This window comes from Melospiza georgiana, chromosome 33, assembly GCF_028018845.1.
Source record: "Melospiza georgiana isolate bMelGeo1 chromosome 33, bMelGeo1.pri, whole genome shotgun sequence".
NCBI lineage: Eukaryota > Metazoa > Chordata > Aves > Passeriformes > Passerellidae > Melospiza > Melospiza georgiana.
The window spans coordinates 1,607,914-1,629,846 of record NC_080462.1 but is presented as its reverse complement, the minus strand read 5'-3'; the positions used below and the strand labels follow the sequence as shown (position 1 = coordinate 1,629,846).

The following is a 21,933-nucleotide window of genomic DNA, read 5'->3' as shown; positions in this document are numbered from 1 at the left end:
AACACAGTACTTAATTAATACAGCATTACTCTCTAACACAACACACGTAACATTAATTTTAATATTTGCGAAAAGCCAATCATAAAATACATGCATTTTCCACACTGACCATCCAGCCGTCTTCACCAGACACTTTTTGGGACACAGTTGGGATTAAGCTCTTTAATAATATCTCCCGCTGGGATGTGGCTGCACAGAGCTGGTCCCAGCTTGCAGGGCGCTGCTGGAGCTGTTTGATGAAGGGAGATGCCCGCAGCCATCGCCCCACCGAGCTCTGCCCTCGCTGCGAGTCTACAACGGGGCACGGCGGGCGCGGTGCTATCGAAAATCAAAGGCTACTCTGAGGAAGGGGAGGGAACGATGCATCTGACTCCATGTGTTATAAACAAAAATCTGCCAATTTTTTTTTTTTTTTTTTGTGAGGAAAAAAAAGTTACAAAAACTAATCACACCACTGTTGCTGCTGGGGTGCTGCTCGTTTGTTATGGTAATTACGGGTCGTTGTCGTTAATAGTTGTTTTTGTATCGGTAAAAGCTCTGGCTGGGGCTCTCCTCCCCAGACGGTGAAGAGAAGGAACTCAGACATGGAAGGGGATGCACGCAAACTAACTTCGGCACCAGGACGCCATGGGAAGCTACTATTCCAAACACACTGAAAAGAACCCCAAAACAACGAGCCAGTACAGAGTTGAGAAACTGGAATGATGTCCGAACGTGAGGAACGGAGTGCTGAGCCTGCGGAGACGCTGAACACCTTCGTGGCCGCTCACCCTGAGCGCGGGAGTCGTCCCGAAACCGGGACCGAGAAGGGGGGCAAGGCTGCGGAGCTGAAGACGAGGGGTCACGGCCATAAAGGCTCCGACGAGGATTGGACCCCCAGCTCTGCTTCTAGTGGACAAAGCTGCGCATATCCGTCTCCTCCTCCTTCTCTGAGTCGCCTGGGAGAGGCGACGGAGACTGCAGACCCGTCGAGCTGCCCAATCCTGAGCTGATCACTTTTATTTCACGTGGATATCAGAAGGCTAATTAATTACTTTATTATACTATACTATGTACATTTCATGCAAACTGAATCTGCCAAGCACTCACTCTGCACACACTACGCACCTGGCCCAAGGAAACAAAACATCCTCACTTTGGGTAAATAATCTCCATATTGCGTTCTGCTTTGGCACAACACAGGCAGAGCAAGGGATAAGAATTGTGTTTTCCCTTTCTCTGAGGTCCGGAGAATGCGAATCTCAGAAATCCTTGGGAAAAATTGCGCCTTGCTTTTCTCTGTGAAATGTGGCACCACGGTCCCGCGGTCCCGCTCAACCCCTGCCGCCCCATCTGTCGCCCTCACGGTCCCGGCACCCGTTGCCCCGGTCGCGGCCGCCCCCGCCATCCCGTTAGTCCGTGCTGCCCCGGCTACCGCGGTTCCCGCCCTCGGCTCCGCTATCATGTCGGCCCCGTTCCCGTTCCCGCCCCTATGAGCCTGGCCAAGCAGCGTCACCGCCGCTGCAGATTACATCCAGAGAGTGGAACCAGCTTCGGGTCGCAGCCATGGCCGCCATTACCGGCCAGCTCCGGCAAGGTCGGGCGCCTCCCCTTCTTCCAGCCCCCCGGTCCCCCTCCGCACCACTGACTCAGCGCCGGCAATGGCCGAAATCCCGCCTGCGCCCGTCGCTGCTGTGTCTTCGCCGTCTCCTGCTGCTCCTGGACCTGCGGTACCGAAAAGGCCCATCGCGGCTGCAGCGCCCGCTGTGCAAGTTACCGCACCGGAAACCTGCCTCCCTGCCTCTGGCTATCTGACGGCTCTCCAATGCAATTATGGGATATGGAGCCCAGCCCCCCAAGCCACCCCGTGCTGGCGATTGGGCAGTGCCGCTTCTTCCCGCCAGCCCAGCCCATCTTACGAGCTGCACGCCCCGGCCCAGCCGCCGACTCGCCCATCGCTCCCCCACCGCTCGCCGTGGTCCCACCGCAGCACACCCCCGCCGCCCCCACGCCGCTCCTCAGGCCTCCCGCCACCTCCCGGGGTCATCCCCGCTGACCGGGCAGCTCCGCCACCGCCCAGGGTAATCTCCCCGCTGACCGGACCCGCTCGGGCACCGCCAAGGGCCGCTTTCCCGCTCCTGCCAGCCCGCCCGCCCCGGCTCACGCCCCGCTCTCGGCGCGGCTGCGGCCGCACCAGCTCTCTTAGGTGGAAATAGACCGATCCCTTCATCTTTTTCTTTGTTATATCCAATAGCCTTTCTCCCGAGTTTTGAGAAAGAATTTGGAGAGGGCTGCCTTATAACCGAGCTCCCTAGAGAGTTTTACTGAGCAGCCGGAGCTGTGGTTACGAGTGAAGGGAGGCTGAGAGGAGGGCATAGCGCCAAGTCTCAGTCCTCCAAGGGCGCGTAGGTGAGGTCCGAGGCAAGCAGGTGCTGGAGGAATGCGGCACGGACGTCGTTCCTTTGCCATAGCTCTGTATTTTCCCCTTATTTAGTCCTTTGCTGTATTTTGTCAGTTTACCAGACCTTTCTAATTTTGGAAGGTTTGTGGACCTCGTACGAAGAGCAGCATAAGAGGCAGGACCACCAAGGCGGCTCCGGCCATCGCGAGGTGAGAAACCCCCAAAATCCGCAGCCAGCCCCTCTCCGAGCCCCTCTCGCCGCCTCGGCTTTTCCCGCAATTCCCGAATTGCCGCAGCAGCGACCCCCGGGCAGGGAGATCTGGGAGCAGAGAGGAGAAGTTGTGGGGGGACCTCGCTGTGGCCTGGCAGGACCTGAAGGGGCTTCGGGAAAAATGGAGGGAGAATTTTCCCAAGGGATGAGTGCCCAGATGAGGGGGAATGGGGTCAGGGGTGGAATTTGGGTTGGGTTTGGGGTGGAATTGTTCCCTGTGAGGGCCTGGCCCAAGTTATTCCATGGATTTCCATCCCTAGAAGTTTCCAAGGCCAGGCTGGAACCACCTGGGATAGGGGAAGGACCTTGGAACTGGGGTGGGATTTTTGGGATTTCAGGTTCCTTTCCATCCCAAACCATTCCAGGATTCCCTGGGCTGCTTTAGATGGGATTTTAGGGATCAATCCTTCCCTGGCCCAGGTGATTCCATGCATTCCCCATCCCTGGGAGTGCCCAAGGCCAGGCTGGACAGGGCTTGGAGCAGCCTGGGCGGTGGGAGCTGTCCCTGCCCACAGGATGAGCTTTAAGGCCCCTTCCCACCCAAACCATTCCATGATTTGGGCTCAGCCTCGCTCCTCAGGGATGCCCTGGAGACCCAATTCCATGGGCACCAATTCCATGGGCACCAATTCCATGGGCACCAATTCCATGGGCACCATGACATTCTCTGGGATAACGCTCTCCAGGCTGGTCCCCACGGAGCACCTGAGCCATTTGTCACACTGGCCATGGTGACACTCTCGGTCCCAGCAGCCACCCTCATCTTTCCTTGGGAACAGGGTTGGGGTCAGTTTTAAACACCTCGAGTTTCCCCCTTTTTCCTTGAAAACAGAGTGGGGTTTTTTAAGCACCTCAAATTTACGTTTGAGCATGAATTGATTCTCCTTGACGCTCCATTTTTGTAACACACCACGTCTAAAGCCACCTCCCCTCCACTCAGGCACTGAAAAACCACCCAGGTGCTCTTCCTCTTTGTGGTGCTCATTTTTGGGTGCTGGCACCCCAAATCCTCTCTGTTTCTGGACATCCATGGACGTGTTTTGGATCCTTCATCTCACCATCCTCATGTTCATCCTCCAAACCAGTGAGTGCCGGGTGCTCCTTGTCCCATAGGGACGAGATCTTGGGGTGGTTTTGGGGTTTTTGGGGTCGAGGGCTGTGTGGGAGCACCAGAGCAGCTCCACGGGGTGGATTTGTGCCCTGTGTTGGGATCCAAGGCTGGCATGGAAACCTGCTGGTAGAGGGCTGGTTCCCATCTCTGTGTGCCTCTCTGGGGTCCATCTCTGTGCAGCTGCTGCCCAGGAGCTCCTGGCAGAGGTTATTCCATGGATTTGCCATCCCTGGAGTGACCAAGGCCAGGGTGGAGCCTCCTGGGACGCTGGAAGGTTCTGGGAGGTGGAACGGGATAATTTTAAGTTCCCTCCCGGCCCAAACCTCTCCAGAATTCCACGACTCTCCTCCAAGGAGCAGCTCCAGGAGCTCCCTGAGCTCAGAGTTTGGTGCTCAGAGCGAACCTTTCCAAGCCCTGTCCAACTTTCTCCTTTCCATTTTCACCTCCAGGCTCTGTCCTCGTGCCCCCTTGCTTGTGCCAGGCTCTCCTTGCCCCTTGGCAAGGAGCCCACGGGGGCTTTGGGGTGGTTTTGGGGACCCCCGGGAGGGTGGGGATGTGTAGGGTGAGTGCCACAGGGGGGCAGCCAAGGGGAAGGATGCCCTGGCCTCTCCCCAGGCCATGGGAACCCTCTAAAGAGGAGAGATCTGCTCCAGCCTCTGCTCCAGATGTTCTTGCAGTGGTTTTAATTTGCTAATTTCATATTTCTCTGCTAATGCACCAATTACTGTGCTGGGTTAATGTTGGTCAATCACTAGTGCACTCATTGGAAAGTACTTATTTGTTTTTTGTTGTGATGCAGGATTAGGAGAAAGGTAAAGCAGGTTCAAAAGTTTAGAAGGGTATAAAGAAAAATTTATTAACAGTAACTAAAAGAAAGAGTAAGAAGAATCAGAACAAAACTTTTAGAACTTCCCCTCTCCAGCCCCACTCTCTACAACCTTTTCTTTCCCACTGAGAATGTAAAGAGGCAAAACTTAAAATTTCCAGTCACTTTACTACCTCTAGAATAGCCTTTCTTCATTTCACTTAGGGAGAGAAGTCCCTCTTGTTAATGTTATGGCGACTTCTCTACAAAAAAATGGTTCTCTCGTGGCTCTCTCCAGGAATAGCAGCCACCCAGAAAAATCCATAAAAAAGCCCTCTCATTTTCTGTAAGTTTTTCCCACTGCTGTGCTTATGGGCCATGTCAGCTTCTGGGGAACTGCCTGACAGGTGAGCTGTTCAAAGGCAAAGGTTTTCATTATCTGTCTCTGAAATGATCTTCCCAGGGGCACTGGATCTTCATCACTCTTCTCTGCTTCTCTGCTCAAGCTTCTCATGGGATCACAGCTGCTTTAACATCTGCTTGCTTTGGCATGGTGGCTTTTGCTCGAAATCTGCAATTTGAGCGCTTTTGCCTCCCTATTCCTTCACGCGCTGTAGGGGAGAAAGAGCCTTTCTCCATAGCTTACAAGAGGATTTCAGCCCAAAACTAAAGGTACCTCCTTATCTCTGCCTTGATTCCTCTTTGCTGAGCTTGGTGTTTTATGTGGTTCCTCTGCACTGCCTGTATTGGCTGTTAACCCATCCAAGCAGGCATTTTAACACAAGCATCCTTAAATCATCTGTTTCACTAAGCTTAATTAACAACAGAAATAAAAACTGCATCTTTATAACAAAGTTACATTAACATCACACATATAAGACCCATTTTAACATTTGCAAAAAGCCAGTATTATATTGTAATATGTATCTATAACATCCCCATAGGCCCCTGCTCAGCCTGGGTTGCCAGGGACATAAAGCCAGCTCCTGTGGAGGGCATGGCGTGATGTAATATCACCTGATCTTGAAAAACAAACAGTAAAAAAAGTATCCTGCACCACTGAGTAAGGATATGCATATATGAGTAATATAAGTAAGAATAAGTTTTGGCTAGGGGTCTGGCATGCCACAAGAAAATTGGCCGGGCACACAAATTCCTTCATTCCCGTGACTGCGCTTTTCCGCTGTTCAGTCCTTTGCTGTATTTTGTCAGAGTTTATTACCAAACCATTAAAATTCTGAAAGTGAGCGTGGATCTCGTCACTTCCAGGCATGCACGAGACGAGCAGCGTAAGAGGCGAGACCACCAAGCCAGCTCCAGCTGGTGCGAGGTTAGAGAGCCAAGGAGAATTCCCCAAATCCCCCAACCCCTCTCCATCCCCTCTTTTGTAGTGAGTCCAGAGTTTCAAAGTTCCCTTCCCACAGGGAGTGGTCAGCCTGGAGAAGCCGTGGTGCAGCTGCCCCACGCACCCCTGGCAGTGTCCGGGGCCAGGCTGTTTCCAGCTCCTCGTTCCCCTTTCCCTCTCAGGTCCCCTCCGGGCTCCATCCTTGGCACAAGGCTGCACATGAGGCTCAGGGGGCTCGGCCTGGGGGTGCCCTCGTGCTCTTCCTTCACCCAGGGACCCTTCCATGAGCCCCCCGTGAGCCCTCAAACACCCCCAGGCCTGATGGGCTTCATCCTCTGGGTGCAGCCACTACAGCCCAGCTTGGTCCCATCTTGATCCCACCTTGATCCTATCTTCAGCCTACCTTCATCCCACCTCGATCCCAGCTTGCTCCCAACTCTATCCCACCTTCATCCCACTTTCATCCCAACTTCAGCCTACCTTCATCCCACCTCCAGCCTATGCTCAGCACTCCTTCACCCCAGCTTCCAACCCACCTTCATCCCCCCTTCAGCTGACCTCCACCTCGCCTTCATCCCAAATTCTCTCCCCACTTTCCCTTCCCTGCCAGTGACACCACGGAGGTGACAAAGGCCGTGCACGTGTCCGTGAACCTCTGCTGCGACATAGAAGCAAAGTCAGCAACTGAGAGTTTTTGGAAACTCATAGCTCGACACTGTTTTCCTGAATATGAATTCAAAACCCCTTTTACTGCCTGCAAGAATGACTGCGCGCTCATCATGGATCAGCTGATGAAGGATGTCGGGATGGACTTTGAAAATATCAATGGTAAGAAATCCATCTCCAAACTCTGGGCACCCAGTAGGTGCTTTTAGTGCTGTTCTGGGGGGGATTTACACTAAATGAGAGATTTGTGACACCCCTGTGCCCCCCAGAGGAGTTTGCAGAGCTCGTGTTGACCTGCCAAGCCGAGGACTTCTTGCACGGGAGCTGCAGCTGCTCCCTGCGCCGCTCTGTGCCCGGAGATGCTGACAGTAAGGACTGCTTAGACGTCAACTCCTGCACCATGGATCAGCTGAGGGCTCAGGTGAAGAAATCATCCCAGAATAAGCCCATGATGCTGATGTACATGACACAGAACCACATCAGCAGCGGGAGCTTCACTGACACCATCTCCGAGATGCTCTGCGCAGGTGAGAGCCAGGGACAGGCGGGGGAAAGGTGGGGTGTGCTGATCCCGATCCCCTGAGAGCAGGAAAAGCTGGGATTTGGAGTTGGGCTGGGCTGATCCAGATTCCTTTGAGAGCCATGGGAACATTGGGATTTGGGGTTGGGCTGATCCCACTCTCCAGGCTCTGGCTCTCCCTGGAGCGGTGGCTCAGATGCAGAGGGAAGCTCTGACCCGTGTCCCTTTCTCTCTCCTCACCAGCAATCACCACAGACCCTCCCAGCCCCAGTGAGCTGCCACCCCTGTCCATGTTCAGCTGAGCTCCCGAGTGTCCCCAAATGTTCCCAATTGTCCCCAAGTGTCCCCGAGTGCCTGGGGCAGCTTTTCCATGCCCGGCCAGGGAGGGGAATTGGGGTGCCCGAGCCCAGCACCCTCCAGCTCCTCTCAAAGAATCTCCAGGCTCTTCCCAGAGGTGCCAGGGATGGGACAAGGAGTGGTGGCCACAAACCCAACCCCAGGAAGTTCCTCCTCTGTTTGAGAACCTCTTCCCATGGAGTGTCCCCTCTGGAGCCACCCCAAACCCACCTGGCCGTGTCCCCTGCTCTGGGTGACACTGTCCTGGCAGAGCTGGGGGATCTCCAGAGTTCCTTTCTCACCCAACAACTGTGAGATTCTGGGGTTTGGGAATTTGGGGATTCTGGGATTCTCCTGCTGCTGCCTCTGCCAAGTCACTCGCCCGCCGCCGCCTCTGCCCTGGCTTGGAGTGAGATCCCCTGGAATGAGGGATCAGGGTGGGATTTGATGCCAAATTCCCTCTGCCCAATGCCTGGAGGAACAGGATTTATTTTGGGTTGTTGTAGCTGGATCTTCTCTTTTGCAGGTGTCCACTCCGGCAACTCAGTCTGGATCATGGTCATAACTGTGATTGGAATTTGTGCGCTTGTTTTGATTGTATCGATTTCGCTCATGGTCCACTGTAAATATAAAGGTGAGCCTGGAAAAACATCCCTGGAAACCTGGGCAGCAGGAGGTGGGACCTGGGAGGGGTAGCAGAGCCAGGATGGGGGTGGTTTGGGGAAGATCTGAGGCTGATTTGGGGTGGATTTGGTGCTGATTTGGGGTTCTCCTGACTCTGTCTCATCTCCCTTCATGGTTTAACACATTGTTGGGTTTTTAGTTGGGGGAGAGCCCAGGGGCTCTGGGGTTGGTTCCCTGTGAGGCAGAGACAATCACCTGGCTGGGTGTGTGATTGAAACCACTGAAAGGAGCTGAACAGCCTCTGTAGAAAATCAGATTTTTTTAAAAACCAACAAAGCCCAAGCAAAACTCTCTTTCCTCTGGCCTGGGGACCGGTTACTGGCCTGCCCCACAGAGCCAGGTTGGTGTGGGGCTGGGCTGAGGTTTCTGCCTCAGCTGGGCCTTCCACCAGCAGTGTCCCAACGCCATGAGCAGCCACCAGGAGTGTCCCAATGCCACCAGGAGTGTCCCAACACCAGGAGCAGCCTCATGGCCAGCACTGGGGGCAGCTCCAGAATCCTCAGGGCTGGGTTCTCTCAGCCTGCCCTGCACTGGACTTCGCTTCGCTGCTTTTAGCCAGGTGTGCTGCACACAGAAGGGCAAAAGCAGCAAAAGCAGGTTGTTTTGTTTTGTTTTTACCAGTGACCTGGATGAGGGGAAGGTGCTGGGCCAGCGTTGGCAGCCAGGACGACTCACACGGTGCTGCTGGGGACATGGACACACAGGCTGAGGAGTCTGTCTGATGGAGCAGATCAACCCTTTGGTGCTATACAACACTACAAATACTGTTGATAAAGCTTTAGAACAAACAAACCTACAAACACCAATTCTCTCCCAGATGAGGAAAAGGGACAAAGGTGAAAACACATAAAGAAAATAACGTGGGACACTGAGGTCAGTAAGGAAGGAGTCAAATTCTAGATGGGAGGGGAGATGCCTTAGTCACATTCTGTAAGGCAATGGTGAAGATATACTTGATATATCAAACTTTGTTTTTTCCCTGTAATTCATGGGATTATGTAGCATTCTAACCAAAGCCATGAGAAGCATCAGTATTGAAATAAGCAGATGTTGCAGTAGCTGTGATCCAAGGAGAAATTTGAACAGAGAGGGATGAGAAAGGTGAAAAATATTTCCCTGTGATCCCAGAGATGGATTAAAAGAAGTTTTATTTTTATGCTAGAATAGCTCATCCTTAAAAATACCCCCCCAAAAAGTTGACGTGGCCCCTGAATGCTGCTGTGGGAAGGCTGCAAAAGATGGAAGCATTTCACGGTTCCAGATTTCCGGGCAGCCACGAGAGAACTGTTCCTTGCTGTGGCAGCTTTAGTTTGAAACTGGACAGAAACACCAATTTTGTGAGAACTGTTCCTTGCTGTGGTAGCTGTAGCTTGAAACTGGACAGAAACACCAATTTCGTGGTGGTTTCACTAATTTGGGTTTTTTAATTTGGGAAATTTACTAATTTGGTTCACTAATTTGGGATTTCTCTGTCAATGCACTGAAATTAGTGTAATGGATTTAGTGATTAGCTGCTGCTAATCACTAGTGGCAGCACGAACCCCCTTGTGGGAATAATGTGCACTAAGTCCCTGATTTCAGAAGGCTGAATAAAATACTTTATTAAGCTATTCTATATGACACTATACTGTATTACTAATACCACACACTAACTAGAAAAACCCATGACCAGTCAGTCACGACACAGTTTTGACCCAATTTGTCAATCAATCCAAATAACCATCACCAGAGACCCAATTAACAAATCAGTCTCAGTAAACAATCTCCATAATATATTCCATATGTGCCAAACAACAAGAGCAGCAAGTAGAGACAAGAGTTGTTTTCTCTTCTCTCTCAGAGCTTTCTCACTCCCTTCCTCAGGAGAAATCCTGGGAGGAGAGAGAATTTTGTCTCTCTCTGTTCAGAGAATGTGAATACCACACACTGGAACGTAATTACCCTTTACTTGTTGTGAGATAGGATCAGGGAATGGCAAAGCGGGCTCAAAACTTAATAACAGTATTTAAAAAAAAAAGTATATTATTTATTTATTTATTATTCTATTGTTTTCTTTATATTTTTATGGTTTATTTTGATATTTATAGAACAGTATAAAAAAAGAGGGAACACTAAGAATTAAAAACTTCAGAACATTCCCCTTCCCCCTACAACTTTTCTTTTCCTACTGACAATCCAAAGTGACAATACCTAAAATTTCAGTCAGTTTATGACCTCTAGAAATGTCCTGCTTCATTTCACTTAGGGAGAGAAGTCCCTCTTGTTAATGCTATGGAGACTTCTCCACAAGAAAACAGTTCTCTTGTGGCTCTCTCCATTCCATTCCCCTCATTTTCCACAAGCTGTGTTCATGGGCCATGTCAATTTATGAGGTACTGTCAGAAAGATGAGCTGTTCAAGAGCAAAGGTTCTCTTTATCTTAGGATTTCAGCCTAAAATTAAAGGCATCTCCTCACCCCTCCCATCTGGGATTCCTCTTCACTGACCTCGGTGTCTTCATGGTGCTCCTCTACACACCAGAATTTTGTCCTTCTTCCCTCTCTGGAGGGAGGATGGAAATACTGAGAGAGGTGATACCTCAGCCTGGTTTACAGGCCAAACAACTCAGGAGAAGACTAAATTGATAAAATATGAGTTTATCGTAGCAAGGAAGAATCAAGGCCGTTAGCACAGAAACTGATAGTATTAACACAAAAGGGATATTTGAAGTGAGAGGATATTTGAAGTGAGAGGATATGTGCCTTAATGAGCAGCAGTAAGCAGCAGAAAGCTCTTGCTTTCTGAATGTGATGCGCTGTTTTCATATAAATACTTTTTAGGGGTACAAAACTTAAGAGCAATTTATAATAATAAAGGAGGTACTGTTACTGTGTTTGCACAAGTGTGTGTGTGTTGTGTGTCCATCTCATCCGTGACAGCCTGGGGCCTGCAGATGCTCAGCTGAGCCTCCTCTGCCTGAGAGATGGAGGGGCCACACAGCCCAGCCCTGTTACCTCTTTGCTAACCAAAAAGAGATTTCCCGTGATTTTTTTGGTTTTCTTTACATGGGTGTCCCCAGAGGCCTATCAGCTTTGTCTTAGCATCACTTCAGTGAGTGCCTCCCATGCAAAACCACCACATTTGAGGGGAAGCCTCCATGACGAGGGAGACTCCTCTCCCCAAGGGAGCTGAAGAAACTGAAAGTCCCAGGTTTGGTCTCTTCACGTTATCAGTGGGAAAGAAATGAGGGTGTGTGGGGCGGATAAGCATTCCAAAGGTTTATTCTGATTTTCCTATTATTTTATTTTTGACTCAGTGAATAAAGATTTTTTTATACCCTTCAAAGTTTTGAGCCCTTTAAAGGGACCACTCCAGCGAGGTGCCCTTTGCGCGGCACGCCGGGATCTGTAGTTCAGCAGGCCGCGCCAACAGCAGGGTGTCCTGGGTGTCTGGACTACAACTCCCAGCGGTCTGTGCGGGCGCTGCGCAGAGAGTGCTGGGAAATGGAGGCGCCGGGTTATGAAGTATGGGGGGTTGAGGGAGGCTGGGACTACAAATCCCGGAGAGCAGCGCAAGAGTGTAGGGCGGGGAAAGGGGCGCGGCCTGTGGAAGGGGCGTGGCCTGTGCTGTGAGGGGAATGGGGCGGGCGAGCATGGAGGGGCTCAGAAATGGGGGCGGCTCTGGGGGTACAGCGGGGTCACCCCCTCCCCGAGCCTGGGAACAGAGCAGAAACCCCCCCAGACCCAAAATTAGGGGGTACCAGACTCCCCCAGCCCGTATATCCTGGGGGATGAAGGGAGGACACTGTGACACCAAATTGGGTCCCACCCTCCCCAGGCACAGGCAGCAATTTGGGGTTCAGTTCTTTATTTGCTTCATCCAACACCCCCAAACCCGGGGGAGTCCGTAAGGGCACTTGTGGTTATGGGGGGCCGCGGGGGATCGCAGCACCGATCCCTTGTGCTTTTGGGGCGATTAGGAGTGATTTTGGGGATTTGGAGTTGATTTGGGGTGGATTTTTATGGCATTTATATATATAATATAATATACAATTATATATTATAATGTATAATAATATATTATACATTATACATACAGAATAATATATTATATTATACAGAATAATGTAATATATATTAAATCATATATCACATATAATTTATAATACAGAATGCATGATATATACAATATATTATATTATATATAATACATACGACATATTGTATACTATTCTATAATATACTATACTATATTATATTATATTATATTATATTATATTATATTATATTATATTATATTATATTATATTATATTATATTATATTATATTATATATATTATATTATATATATTATATTATATATATCTTATATATATAATGTATAATATGTATAACATATTATATATGCATAATATATACAACATATTATATAATGTATAATATATATTATAAATAACACTATAATATATATTATATAGAAAATAAAATGTGAAAAGACTTCTGTGTAACTAAAAAAAACAGTGTAAGGCCATGCACCGATGGCATGTAATCCCAGCAATTTTACTCTATATAGGGAAAATTATTTTGAGCTTTTTGGGTGCTCTTTTGCAGTTCCGTAAAACCACCCCAGCGCTGGAATTATTGTCCTTTTTTTCTCCTATCATTAAACTTTTAAAATTCTAAGGAGTAAACTCTGTTTTTCAGAGTCATTCAGAATGTTTTGTCTTTTATGTTTTTCCGTGGAGTAGCATTGCCACCTGCTGTTTGATATTCTGAATTACAGTGCTTATTTTGGATGCTTTACTTCGATTTTTTTCGGTTCTATCATCGTCATCATCACATCCTTTGGCGATGGCATTTTTTGGGTTTGAATTTCGGGTAACTCCCTATTTCCCTCATCTCAAGATTTAAAGTGAGGGGGAAACCCTGTTGCCTTCCCTTATTAAGGGTTTAAATTGAGAAAATCCCCCTTTCCCCATCATTTGAGTGATTTAAATTAAGGGAAATGCCTCTTTTCCCCATATTTTTGGGGATTAAATTAGTTAGGAGAACCCATTTAATTGTAATTTTACTGGTTTAAGGTCAACACCCAAACTCTGCCTCATCCTTTGGCCAAACCTTCACCCGGGCAGGTTTTATCTCCTCCTGTGCTGACTTTGTCCATTCCTTGACCTGGCACTGGAGGCAAGACCCAGGAATTTTCCATCTTTCATATTTATTTTGTGTTCTGAAGGTTTTAGGTCATTTGGATCAAGCCACAGCCGGTGAGATTCACTCATTGGCCCAGTCCTTCGTTATCAATAACAAACATCCGAGGATTGCTCCCAAACAAAATGGCTTTGGCTACCTTTGGACTCCTGGTGGCCACCTCTCAACTGCCCCCAAGAAATGGGAATAGAATTCTTTCCATCCTCTGTGTCTTGCTTTGAGAGACAAATACCTGCCAAGGAGGGCAGGAACGGAAAAGAAGACCCCGTGCTCCAAATTATTAGAACTTCAAAAATACGGGGGGAAAGGTAGAAAAGGGAATAGCGGCTCTGTAGTAGAAAAGAAACAGAACAAACAACACAAATCCAGAGGGGAAAAAAATCTGCTCAGAGGGGGAAAAAATCTGGTTTTTCATATTTGGTGCAGTTATAACCGCGGCCAGCAGAGGGCGATGCAAGGAGCGCTCCCGGCCAGCAGGGGGCGCTGCGATACAGCGACAACTTAGCCCCGCCCCCTTTGCTCTTGCCCCGCCCAGTCCCTGCTGACCCCGCCCCCTTTGTCGTGGCCCCGCCCCTCCACGCGGCCATGGGGTCTCTGCACCCCCAAACCTGGATCCCCCCCCTTGTAAACCAGCAGGACCCCCCTGCCCTCCCCCAGCCCCAAATCACGACCATCCAAGCCTGGAAAGAAGTGGATCCGTTTATTGGGGCACAGGGGTTGCTCCCCAACACGCTGGGGGGGGCCCTCCAGCAGCCCCCAAGGCACTGCGGGGCGGTGGGGTGGGCGCAGCACCCACCCAGCCAAATAATAATAATAAAAAATTACTTTGGTCCTGACAAAACTGGGGCCGGGGGGCACCCGGCTGGTCCAAGGCGGGGGTTAAGGCAGTATTGGGGGGGACCCCCTGGCACGCAGAGGCCTGGGGGGGGTCCGGAGGGGCTCAGAGGATCTGGCGGGGCATCCCGTAGCCCGTCATGCCAGCCTGCGAGGCGCCCCGGTTGGTGCCCATCTGCAGCCCGATGACGCTCTGCCCCTCCTTCAGCTTGTCCTCGGAGAAGACGCGCCGGTTCTCCTGCGACTTCCTGCGGGCACAGCGGGTGTCAGCGCCCCCAAAGGACCCCCCCAGCCCGGCCTCCTTCCCCTCCAGCACCCCCCAGCACCTACTTGGGGAACCAGTTGGGGTCTCCCACGAATAGCCCATCACCCTTGGCCACGGCCAGGCTGCCCAGGTTCATCAGGGTCCTCTGCACGCACGCCATGTTCTTCCCTGGAGGATCCACAGCAGGCTCAGCTCTGTCTCCATCTCCATCCCCATCCCCACCCCTCAACCTCCGGGTCACTCACCCTCCCAGAGATCCACGGTCTGGAAGATGTCGGTGGCGGCGATGCCGTAGCGCTCGGCCGCCTGCAGGAACTGCGAGATCTGCTCCATCTGCTTGAAGGCCATGGCCGACGCCTGGATCTTGGCCACGGGCGCCTGTCCCCGCGGGTGGAGGCTGTTGATGAGCCGGCACAGCACCTGAAAGGGACAGGGACAGGGACAGGGTTAGGCTCAGGTGTGTGTCACGGTCACTCCCTGCTGTCCCCAGGGGTACTCACTGTGCCATCCTTCAGCCACTGCTGGAAGCCGTCCCTGCCGGGCGCCGGCTGTGCCACCGCGCTGCCGCCGTCGCCGCCGCACTGCGCCAGGATCCAGCGCACCAGCACCTGCTCCAGCTCGGGGTCGTACTGCCGGTCGATCTTCTGCTGCACCTCCCGGCTCAGCCCGTACGAGGGGCCCCGGTTTGCCATGCTGACGGGCAGGGGGGTCTGCGGGGATGGCACCCGTCAGTGGCTCACCCACCCCGTGAGCCCCATCCTGGTGTGGAGCCTTATCACCCATGCCAGAAGCTGCCCAGGCTCTGCCCTCTTCCTGCCCGGCTGGCCGGGCGCAGGCGCTGGCTCTGTGCCCACCCAAGGGCCAGCAGGGTGGGCAGCACCCTCTGTGCCACCCTGAGCATCCCCATGCCGCGGCCCGGCCCCGCACGGGCTTGGCAGGCACCGGGGGCCGGTCGGAGCTTGTTTGCAGATCTCGCCCGTTTGCTCGGGCCCGGTGCCAGATCCGGGACTGGCACAGGAGCGTGGGGCCAGGGCTGATGGCGGCGGTGTCCCCACCCCGGCGGGGCAGCCGGACCCCACCCTGGCCAGGTGCCGTGCCAAGGTGCCGCTGGAGCGGTGCCACCCATGCTGGAGATAATGCCCACGGGGAACATGAGCGGAGCGGCCCTGCCCATCCTGCCCAAGCCCCCGGGGTCTCTCTGTGCCCTCTGCCCACCAGTGCCGTAGTGGGCACATGAGGCTGCCCACCCCTTCATTGCCCCCACGCCCTGTCCTGCGCCGCTGACATTTGGCGGGCACCGAGAAGCCAGAACACATGCAGGCAGCTCTGCGTGCCCGGCGTCCCTGTGCCAGCCGGGCACATGTGGCAGTTGCTGCCCAGCCCACATCGGGGGTGCCAGGCTGAGCTCACCCCTGCCACACACCCAGCTCGGGGGTCCCATCACCAGGAGCAGCCCCAGGACGCGAAGGAAAACCGAGCGCAGCTGGGTGTGCCCCCGGAGCCAAAGCTTTGGGGCACCGTGGGGGTCTCCGGTGCCAGGCGCCGGGCACGGGGACCCCGCGGGGAGCGGCGTGGGGAGCGGCCGGCCGGGGGCCAAGGCGTTGGGAAACAAAGAGGAGCTGGAACTGGGATCATTTCCCGACCCAGCCGGAGCTTGCCCAGGCGGGATGGGGACACACCCGCACCCAGCCCCGCTGCCCCGGCGACCTCCGGACTCCGCGGGGGGAGAAACTGCGCCCAAGCCGGCCGGGCTGGGGACCCTCCGGCCACCGTGGGGGCACAGAGGGTCCCGGTTATGGGGCAGCCACCCGGGGGTCCCCAGGGACAGCCTGGGCACCCCGAGCTCCCTCCTAGCGCTGGCAGGGAACGCGCTGTACCCAGCCCCGCTGGCACCGAGCCACGCTGGGGACCCCCCAAGACCCTCCAGTGCCAACAGGGAGGGGACCCCAACCCGCACGGGGCCACCCTGGGGACCCCGACACACCCCGGGGACAGCAGGGAGCGGCCGCGCCCAGGGATGGAGCACCCTGGGGTGCCCAGAGCCCCCCGGGAGCAGCGGGAGGGGACACCGGGGGGACACGGGGGTGGCGGGGAGGGGACCGGAGCCAGCCCGACGGGCGCGCCCCGGGGCTCCCGGCACGGCGGGGCCGGAAGCCGCACCCCGGTCCCGTTTCCCGGGCGCGGCCGCGTGTCCCGGCGGCTCCGCGGGCGCGGTCCGGCCGCAACCGCTACCGGGACGGGCAGCGGGGACACCCCGGGGGACACCGGGCGCGCCCCGAGCACCGAGCGGCCGGTGCCCATCTCCGCCTCTTTCGTTCTCCCGGTGCGCATCCCCCTGCCGCTGCCCGCGCCGCTCCCGGTGCCGTCCCCATCCATCACGTGCCCACCTGCGCCCGGTGCCCGGTGCCCGGTGCCAGCCCCTCCCTACCTGCGGCGCCGGTCCCGCGCTCCCGGGGCGGCAGTGCCGGATGCCGCCGCCCGCGCCCTTTTCACGGCTGATGTCACCGGCACCGCCCGGCACCGCCCGCCCCCGGGGCGGGATCCGCCAGGGCCGGGGCTGGGACCGAGCCCGCGCCGCGCCCCGGGGCAGCCCCGCCCCGCCACGGGGACACGGGGGGGGGCACGGGGACAGCGTGACAGGGTGGCCGTGGGGGGGACAGGATGGTCATGGTGGGGACAGAGTGGTCATGGTGGGGACAGGGTGGTCATGGTGGGGACAGGGCAGTCAGGAAGGGGACAGTGTGGCCGTGGTGGGGACAGGGTTGTCATGGTGGGGACAGAGTGGTCATGGTGGGGACATGGTGGTCACGGTGGGGACATGGGGACAGGGTGGTCAGGAAGGGGACAGTGTGGCCGTGGTGGGGACATGGTGGCTCTGGTGGGGACAGGGTGGTCATGATGGGGACATGGTAGTCATGGTGGGGACAGGGTGATCATGGACAGGGTGATCATGGTGGGGACAGTGTGGCCGTGGTGGGGACAGGGCGGTCAGGAAGGGGACAGGGTGGCCGTGGTGGGGACAGCACGGTCAGGAAGGGGACAGGGTGGCCGTGGTGGGGACAGGGTTGTCATGGTGGGGACAGGGCGGTCAAGAAGGAGACAGGGTGATTATGGTGGGGACAGAGTGGCCATGGTGGTGACAGAGTGGCTGTGGTGGGGACAGGGTGGCCATGGTGGGGACAGGGTGATCATGGTGGGGACAGAGTGGTCATGGTGGGGACAGGGCGGTCAGGAAGGGGACAGGGTGATTATGGTGGGGACAGAGTGATCATGGTGGGGACATGGTCATTGTGGGGACAGAGTGGTCATGGCGGGGACAGGATGGTCAGGAAGGGGACAGGGTGGCAGTGGTGGGGACAGAGTGGCCATGGTGGGGACATGGTGGTCATGGTGGGGACAGGGCGGTCATGGTGGGGACAGGGTGATTATGGTGGTGACAGAGTGGCTGTGGTGGCAGAGGGACACGGGGGCTGCATGGGGACAGGGTGGCTCTGGTGGCCAACGTGAGGACGGAGTGGCTGTGCTGGGGACAGGGTGACCACGGTGGCAGGGATTGTGACAAGGACAGAGTGGCTGTGGTGGCAGAGGTCAGGACGGGGTCACTGCGGCGATCAGTGTCACACACTGCGGTGGCTGTGGTGGCTGAGGTGACAATGGGGTGGCTGCTGTGGTGACACAGTGTGACAGTGGAGGGGACAGTGGGACAGTGTGGCTGTGGTGGCTGAGGTGACGATGGGGTGGCTGCTGTAGTGACACAGTGTGACAGGGCTGTGTGGGGACAGTGTGGCAGTGGTGGCTGAGGTGACGATGGGGTGGCTGCTGTAGTGACACAGTGTGACAGGGCTGTGTGGGGACAGTGTGGCTGTGGTGGCAGTGCCACACAGGGTGGCTGTGGTGGCTGAGGTGACAATGGGGTGGCTGCTGTAGTGACACAGTGTGACAGGGCTCTGTGGGGACAGTGTGGCTGTGGTGGCTGACATGGATGCACTGGGGACAGGGGGGACACAGGGACAGTGGGGACAGCATGGCTGCAGTAGCAGGGACACAGTGACCATCATGGGGACAGGCTGGGCACAACCCCCTGAAGATTTAGGTGGGGACCATGGTGACAAAACCTCTGATGGTGGCAGCGATGGGGACACTCCCCACAGTGGCACTGGTGGGTGCCAGGACCCTGCTGTGACGATGATGGGGACAAGCAGGGCCTGGCTGTGGTGGCAGGGGGACAGCGGAGGCTCGGGGAGGGGACGTGGCCTCGGGAGCAGCCGCAGTGTCCCCGGTGGCGCTGGCACCGCTCCCGTCTCCATGGCGAGCGCCACCAAAACAACAAACAGAGCCCGGGCGCGAGGCCACCGGCCGCCTCCACAACGGTGACAGGGCCACCGCCGCAGTGTCCCCGTCACCCCACCCACCCTCAGCACCCAGCTCAGCACCCGCCGTGCCCGCCTCGGCTGGGGGGCCACCACTGGCATGGCACTGTCACGCTGTGGTGCCACCAGAGCTCAGCTGGGATGGCACTGTCACACTCCAGAGCTCAGCTGGGATGGCACTGTCACTCTCTGGTGTCACCAGAGCTTGGCTGGGATGGCACTGTCACTTTCTGGTGTCACCACAGCTCAGCTGGGATGGCACTGTCACGCTGTGGTGCCACCAGAGCTCAGCAGGGATGGCACTGCCACACTCCAGAGCTTGGCTGGGATGGCACTGTCACTCTCTGGTGCCACCACAGCTTGTCTGGGATGGCACTGTCACACTCCAGAGCTTGGCTGGGATGGCACTGTCACACTCCAGAGCTTGGCTGGGATGGCACTGTCACTTTCTGGTGTCACCAGAGCTCGGCTGGGATGGCACTGTCACTCTCTGGTGTCACCACAGCTTGGCTGGGATGGCACTGTCACACTCCAGAGCTCGGCTGGGATGGCACTGTCACTCTCTGGTGCCACCACAGCTTGTCTGGGATGGCACTGTCACTCTCTGGTGCCACCACAGCTTGGCTAGGATGGCACTGTCACACTCCAGAGCTCAGCTGGGATGGCACTGACACTCTGTGGTGCCACCACAGCTTGTCTGGGATGGCACTGTCACACTCCAGAGCTCGGCTGTGATGGCACTGTCACTTTCTGGTGTCACCACAGCTCGGCTGGGATGGCACTGTCACTTTCTGGTGTCACCACAGCTTGGCTAGGATGGCACTGTCACACTCCAGAGCTCAGCTGGGATGGCACTGTTACACTCCAGAGCTCGGCTGGGATGGCACTGTCACTCTGTTCTGCCACCAGGGCTTGGCTGGGATGGCACTGTCACACTCTGGTGTCACCATAGCCCAGCTGGGATGGCACTGTCACACTCCAGAGCTCAGCAGGGATAGCACTGTCACACTGTGGTGCCACCACAGCTTGTCTGGGATGGCACTGTCACACTCCAGAGCTTGTCTGGGATGGCACTGACACTCTCTGGTGCCACCACAGCTTGGCTAGGATGGCACTGTCACACTCCAGAGCTCGGCTGGGATGGCATTGTGACTCTCTGGTGCTACCACAGCTTGTCTGGGATGGCACTGTCACTTTCTGGTGTCACCACAGCTCGTCTGGGATGGCACTGTCACACTCCAGAGCTCAGCAGGGATGGCACTGTCACTCTGTGGTGCCACCACAGCTTGTCTGGGATGGCACTGTCACATTCCAGAGCTCGGCTGGGATGGCATGTCACTCTGTTCTGCCACCAGGGCTCGGGTGGGATGGCACTGTCACACTCCAGAGCTCAGCAGGGATGGCACTGTCACTCTGTGGTGCCACCACAGCTTGTCTGGGATGGCACTGTCACACTCTGGTGTCACCAGAGCCCGGCTGGGATGGCACTGTCACACTCCAGAGCTCAGCTGTGATGACACTCTCGCTCTCTGGTGCCACCAGAGCCCAGCTGGGATGGCACTGTCACACTCTGGTGCCACCAGAGCCCGGCAGGGATGGCACTGTCACACTCTGGTGTCACCAGAGCCCGGCTGGGATGGCACTGTCACACTGTGGACCAGCCCAGAAGTGTCCCCCTGCCCTCCCTGGGTCCCTCCCGCACCCATGGGTGCCACAGGGTGGGGTGGCTTTAACCCTCTAAGGGCTGTGGGTGTCCCCTGGGGACTTTGGGTGGCGTTTCCTGTGGCTTTGGGGACACGGGTGGGGGACACGCAGGGCAGGGAGTGACAAATGGGTGACCCATGGGGCTGGGCTGACATGGGGGGGACAGAGAGGTGCAGGAACAGGGGTGGGGTTAGGGGTGACACGGGGACAGGACCTAGGGGTGACAAAGGAAGAGATTGAGGGGTGACACAAAGACAGGACTCACCGAGGGGTGGCCCAGGGTGACACAGACTGTGCCAAGGGAGCTTGGCACACTGGGGCACAGCCCGGGGACACAGGGGGTGATTTGGGGACACCCAAAGGGCACAGGGGAGGGGACCTTGGGGACACACTCAGGGACACAGGGCAGGATGAGGGGCACACACGGGCAGAGCAGGGGGACAACGGGCAGCAGGCAGGGGGACACGGGGGGGACATGGCAGGGGACATGATGGGGGGACCCTGAGGGACAGGGGTGGGTGTGACTGGGGGACACGAGGGGAATATGGGGGGACATGAGGTGGGCGGGGCAAGGGGACACGGGAGGAGCTAATGGGGGACATGGGTGGGTGTGGCAGGGGACAAAGGGGACATGGAGGGGGCGTGGCAGGGGACACGGGAGGAACATAATGGGGGACATGGGTGGGTGTGGCAGGGGACAAAGGGGACATGGGGGGACATAGCGTGGGTGTGGCAGGGGGACACGAGGGGACATGGAGGGGGCGTGGCAGGGGGACATGGGGGGGCATGGGGGGAGTGGCAGGGGGACACGAGGGGACATGAGAGGGCATTTCAGGGGGACATGGAGGAACTAATGGGGGGACATGGGGGGTGTGGCAGGGGAACACAAGGGGACATAGGGGGACATGGGGGAACATGGCAGGGGGACATGGGGGGGCATGGGGGGAGTGGCAGGGGGACACGAGGGGACATGAGAGGGCATTTCAGGGGGACATGGAGGAACTAATGGGGGGACATGGGGGGTGTGGCAGGGGAACACAAGGGGACATAGGGGGACATGGGGGAACATGGCAGGGGGACACAAGAGGACATGGGGTGGGTGTGGCAGGGGGACACGAGGGGACATGAGAGGGCATTTCAGGGGGACATGGAGGGACATAATGGGGGAACATGGGGTGGGTGTGGCAGGGGGACACAGGAGGAAGAGATGGGTGACATGGGGGGGGACATGGGGTGGGCATGGCAGGGGACACAGGAGGAACATAATGGGGGGACATGGGTGGGTGTGGCAGGGGACAAAGGGGACATGGGGGGACATAGCGTGGGTGTGGCAGGGGGACACGAGGGGACATGGAGGGGGCGTGGCAGGGGGACATGAGGGGACATGAGAGGGCATTTCAGGGGGACGTGGAGGGACATAATGTGGGGACATGGGGTGGGTGTGGCAGGGGGACA

At 55.8% G+C, this 21,933-nt stretch overlaps 1 protein-coding gene across 1 annotated transcript; it reads right to left on the bottom strand.

Moving 5' to 3' along the window:
* Positions 1 to 13,990: 13,990 nt before the first annotated feature.
* Positions 13,991 to 16,893, bottom strand: TAGLN2 (transgelin 2). Its single transcript, XM_058042906.1, has 5 exons — positions 16,833 to 16,893; positions 14,905 to 15,114; positions 14,650 to 14,824; positions 14,470 to 14,572; positions 13,991 to 14,387 (listed from the first exon to the last, which is right to left on the bottom strand). The coding sequence occupies exons 2-5, from the start codon at positions 15,094 to 15,096 to the stop codon at positions 14,246 to 14,248; spliced, it is 612 nt and encodes a 203-aa protein (XP_057898889.1). The 5' UTR covers positions 15,097 to 15,114; positions 16,833 to 16,893; the 3' UTR covers positions 13,991 to 14,245.
* Between the last annotated feature and the right edge of the window lie 5,040 nt (positions 16,894 to 21,933).

What these genes read in the sequence shown, in the direction of transcription:
- TAGLN2 (XM_058042906.1), bottom strand. Translation starts at nt 15,096, where the DNA reads ATGGCAAACCGGGGCCCCTCGTACGGGCTGAGCCGGGAGGTGCAGCAG. An exon ending in AGTGGCTGAAGGATGGCACA is followed by an intron (nt 14,825 to 14,904) that starts GTGAGTACCCCT and finishes TGTCCCTTTCAG; the next exon opens with GTGCTGTGCCGGCTCATCAA. An exon ending in GACCGTGGATCTCTGGGAGG is followed by an intron (nt 14,573 to 14,649) that starts GTGAGTGACCCG and finishes TGGATCCTCCAG; the next exon opens with GGAAGAACATGGCGTGCGTG.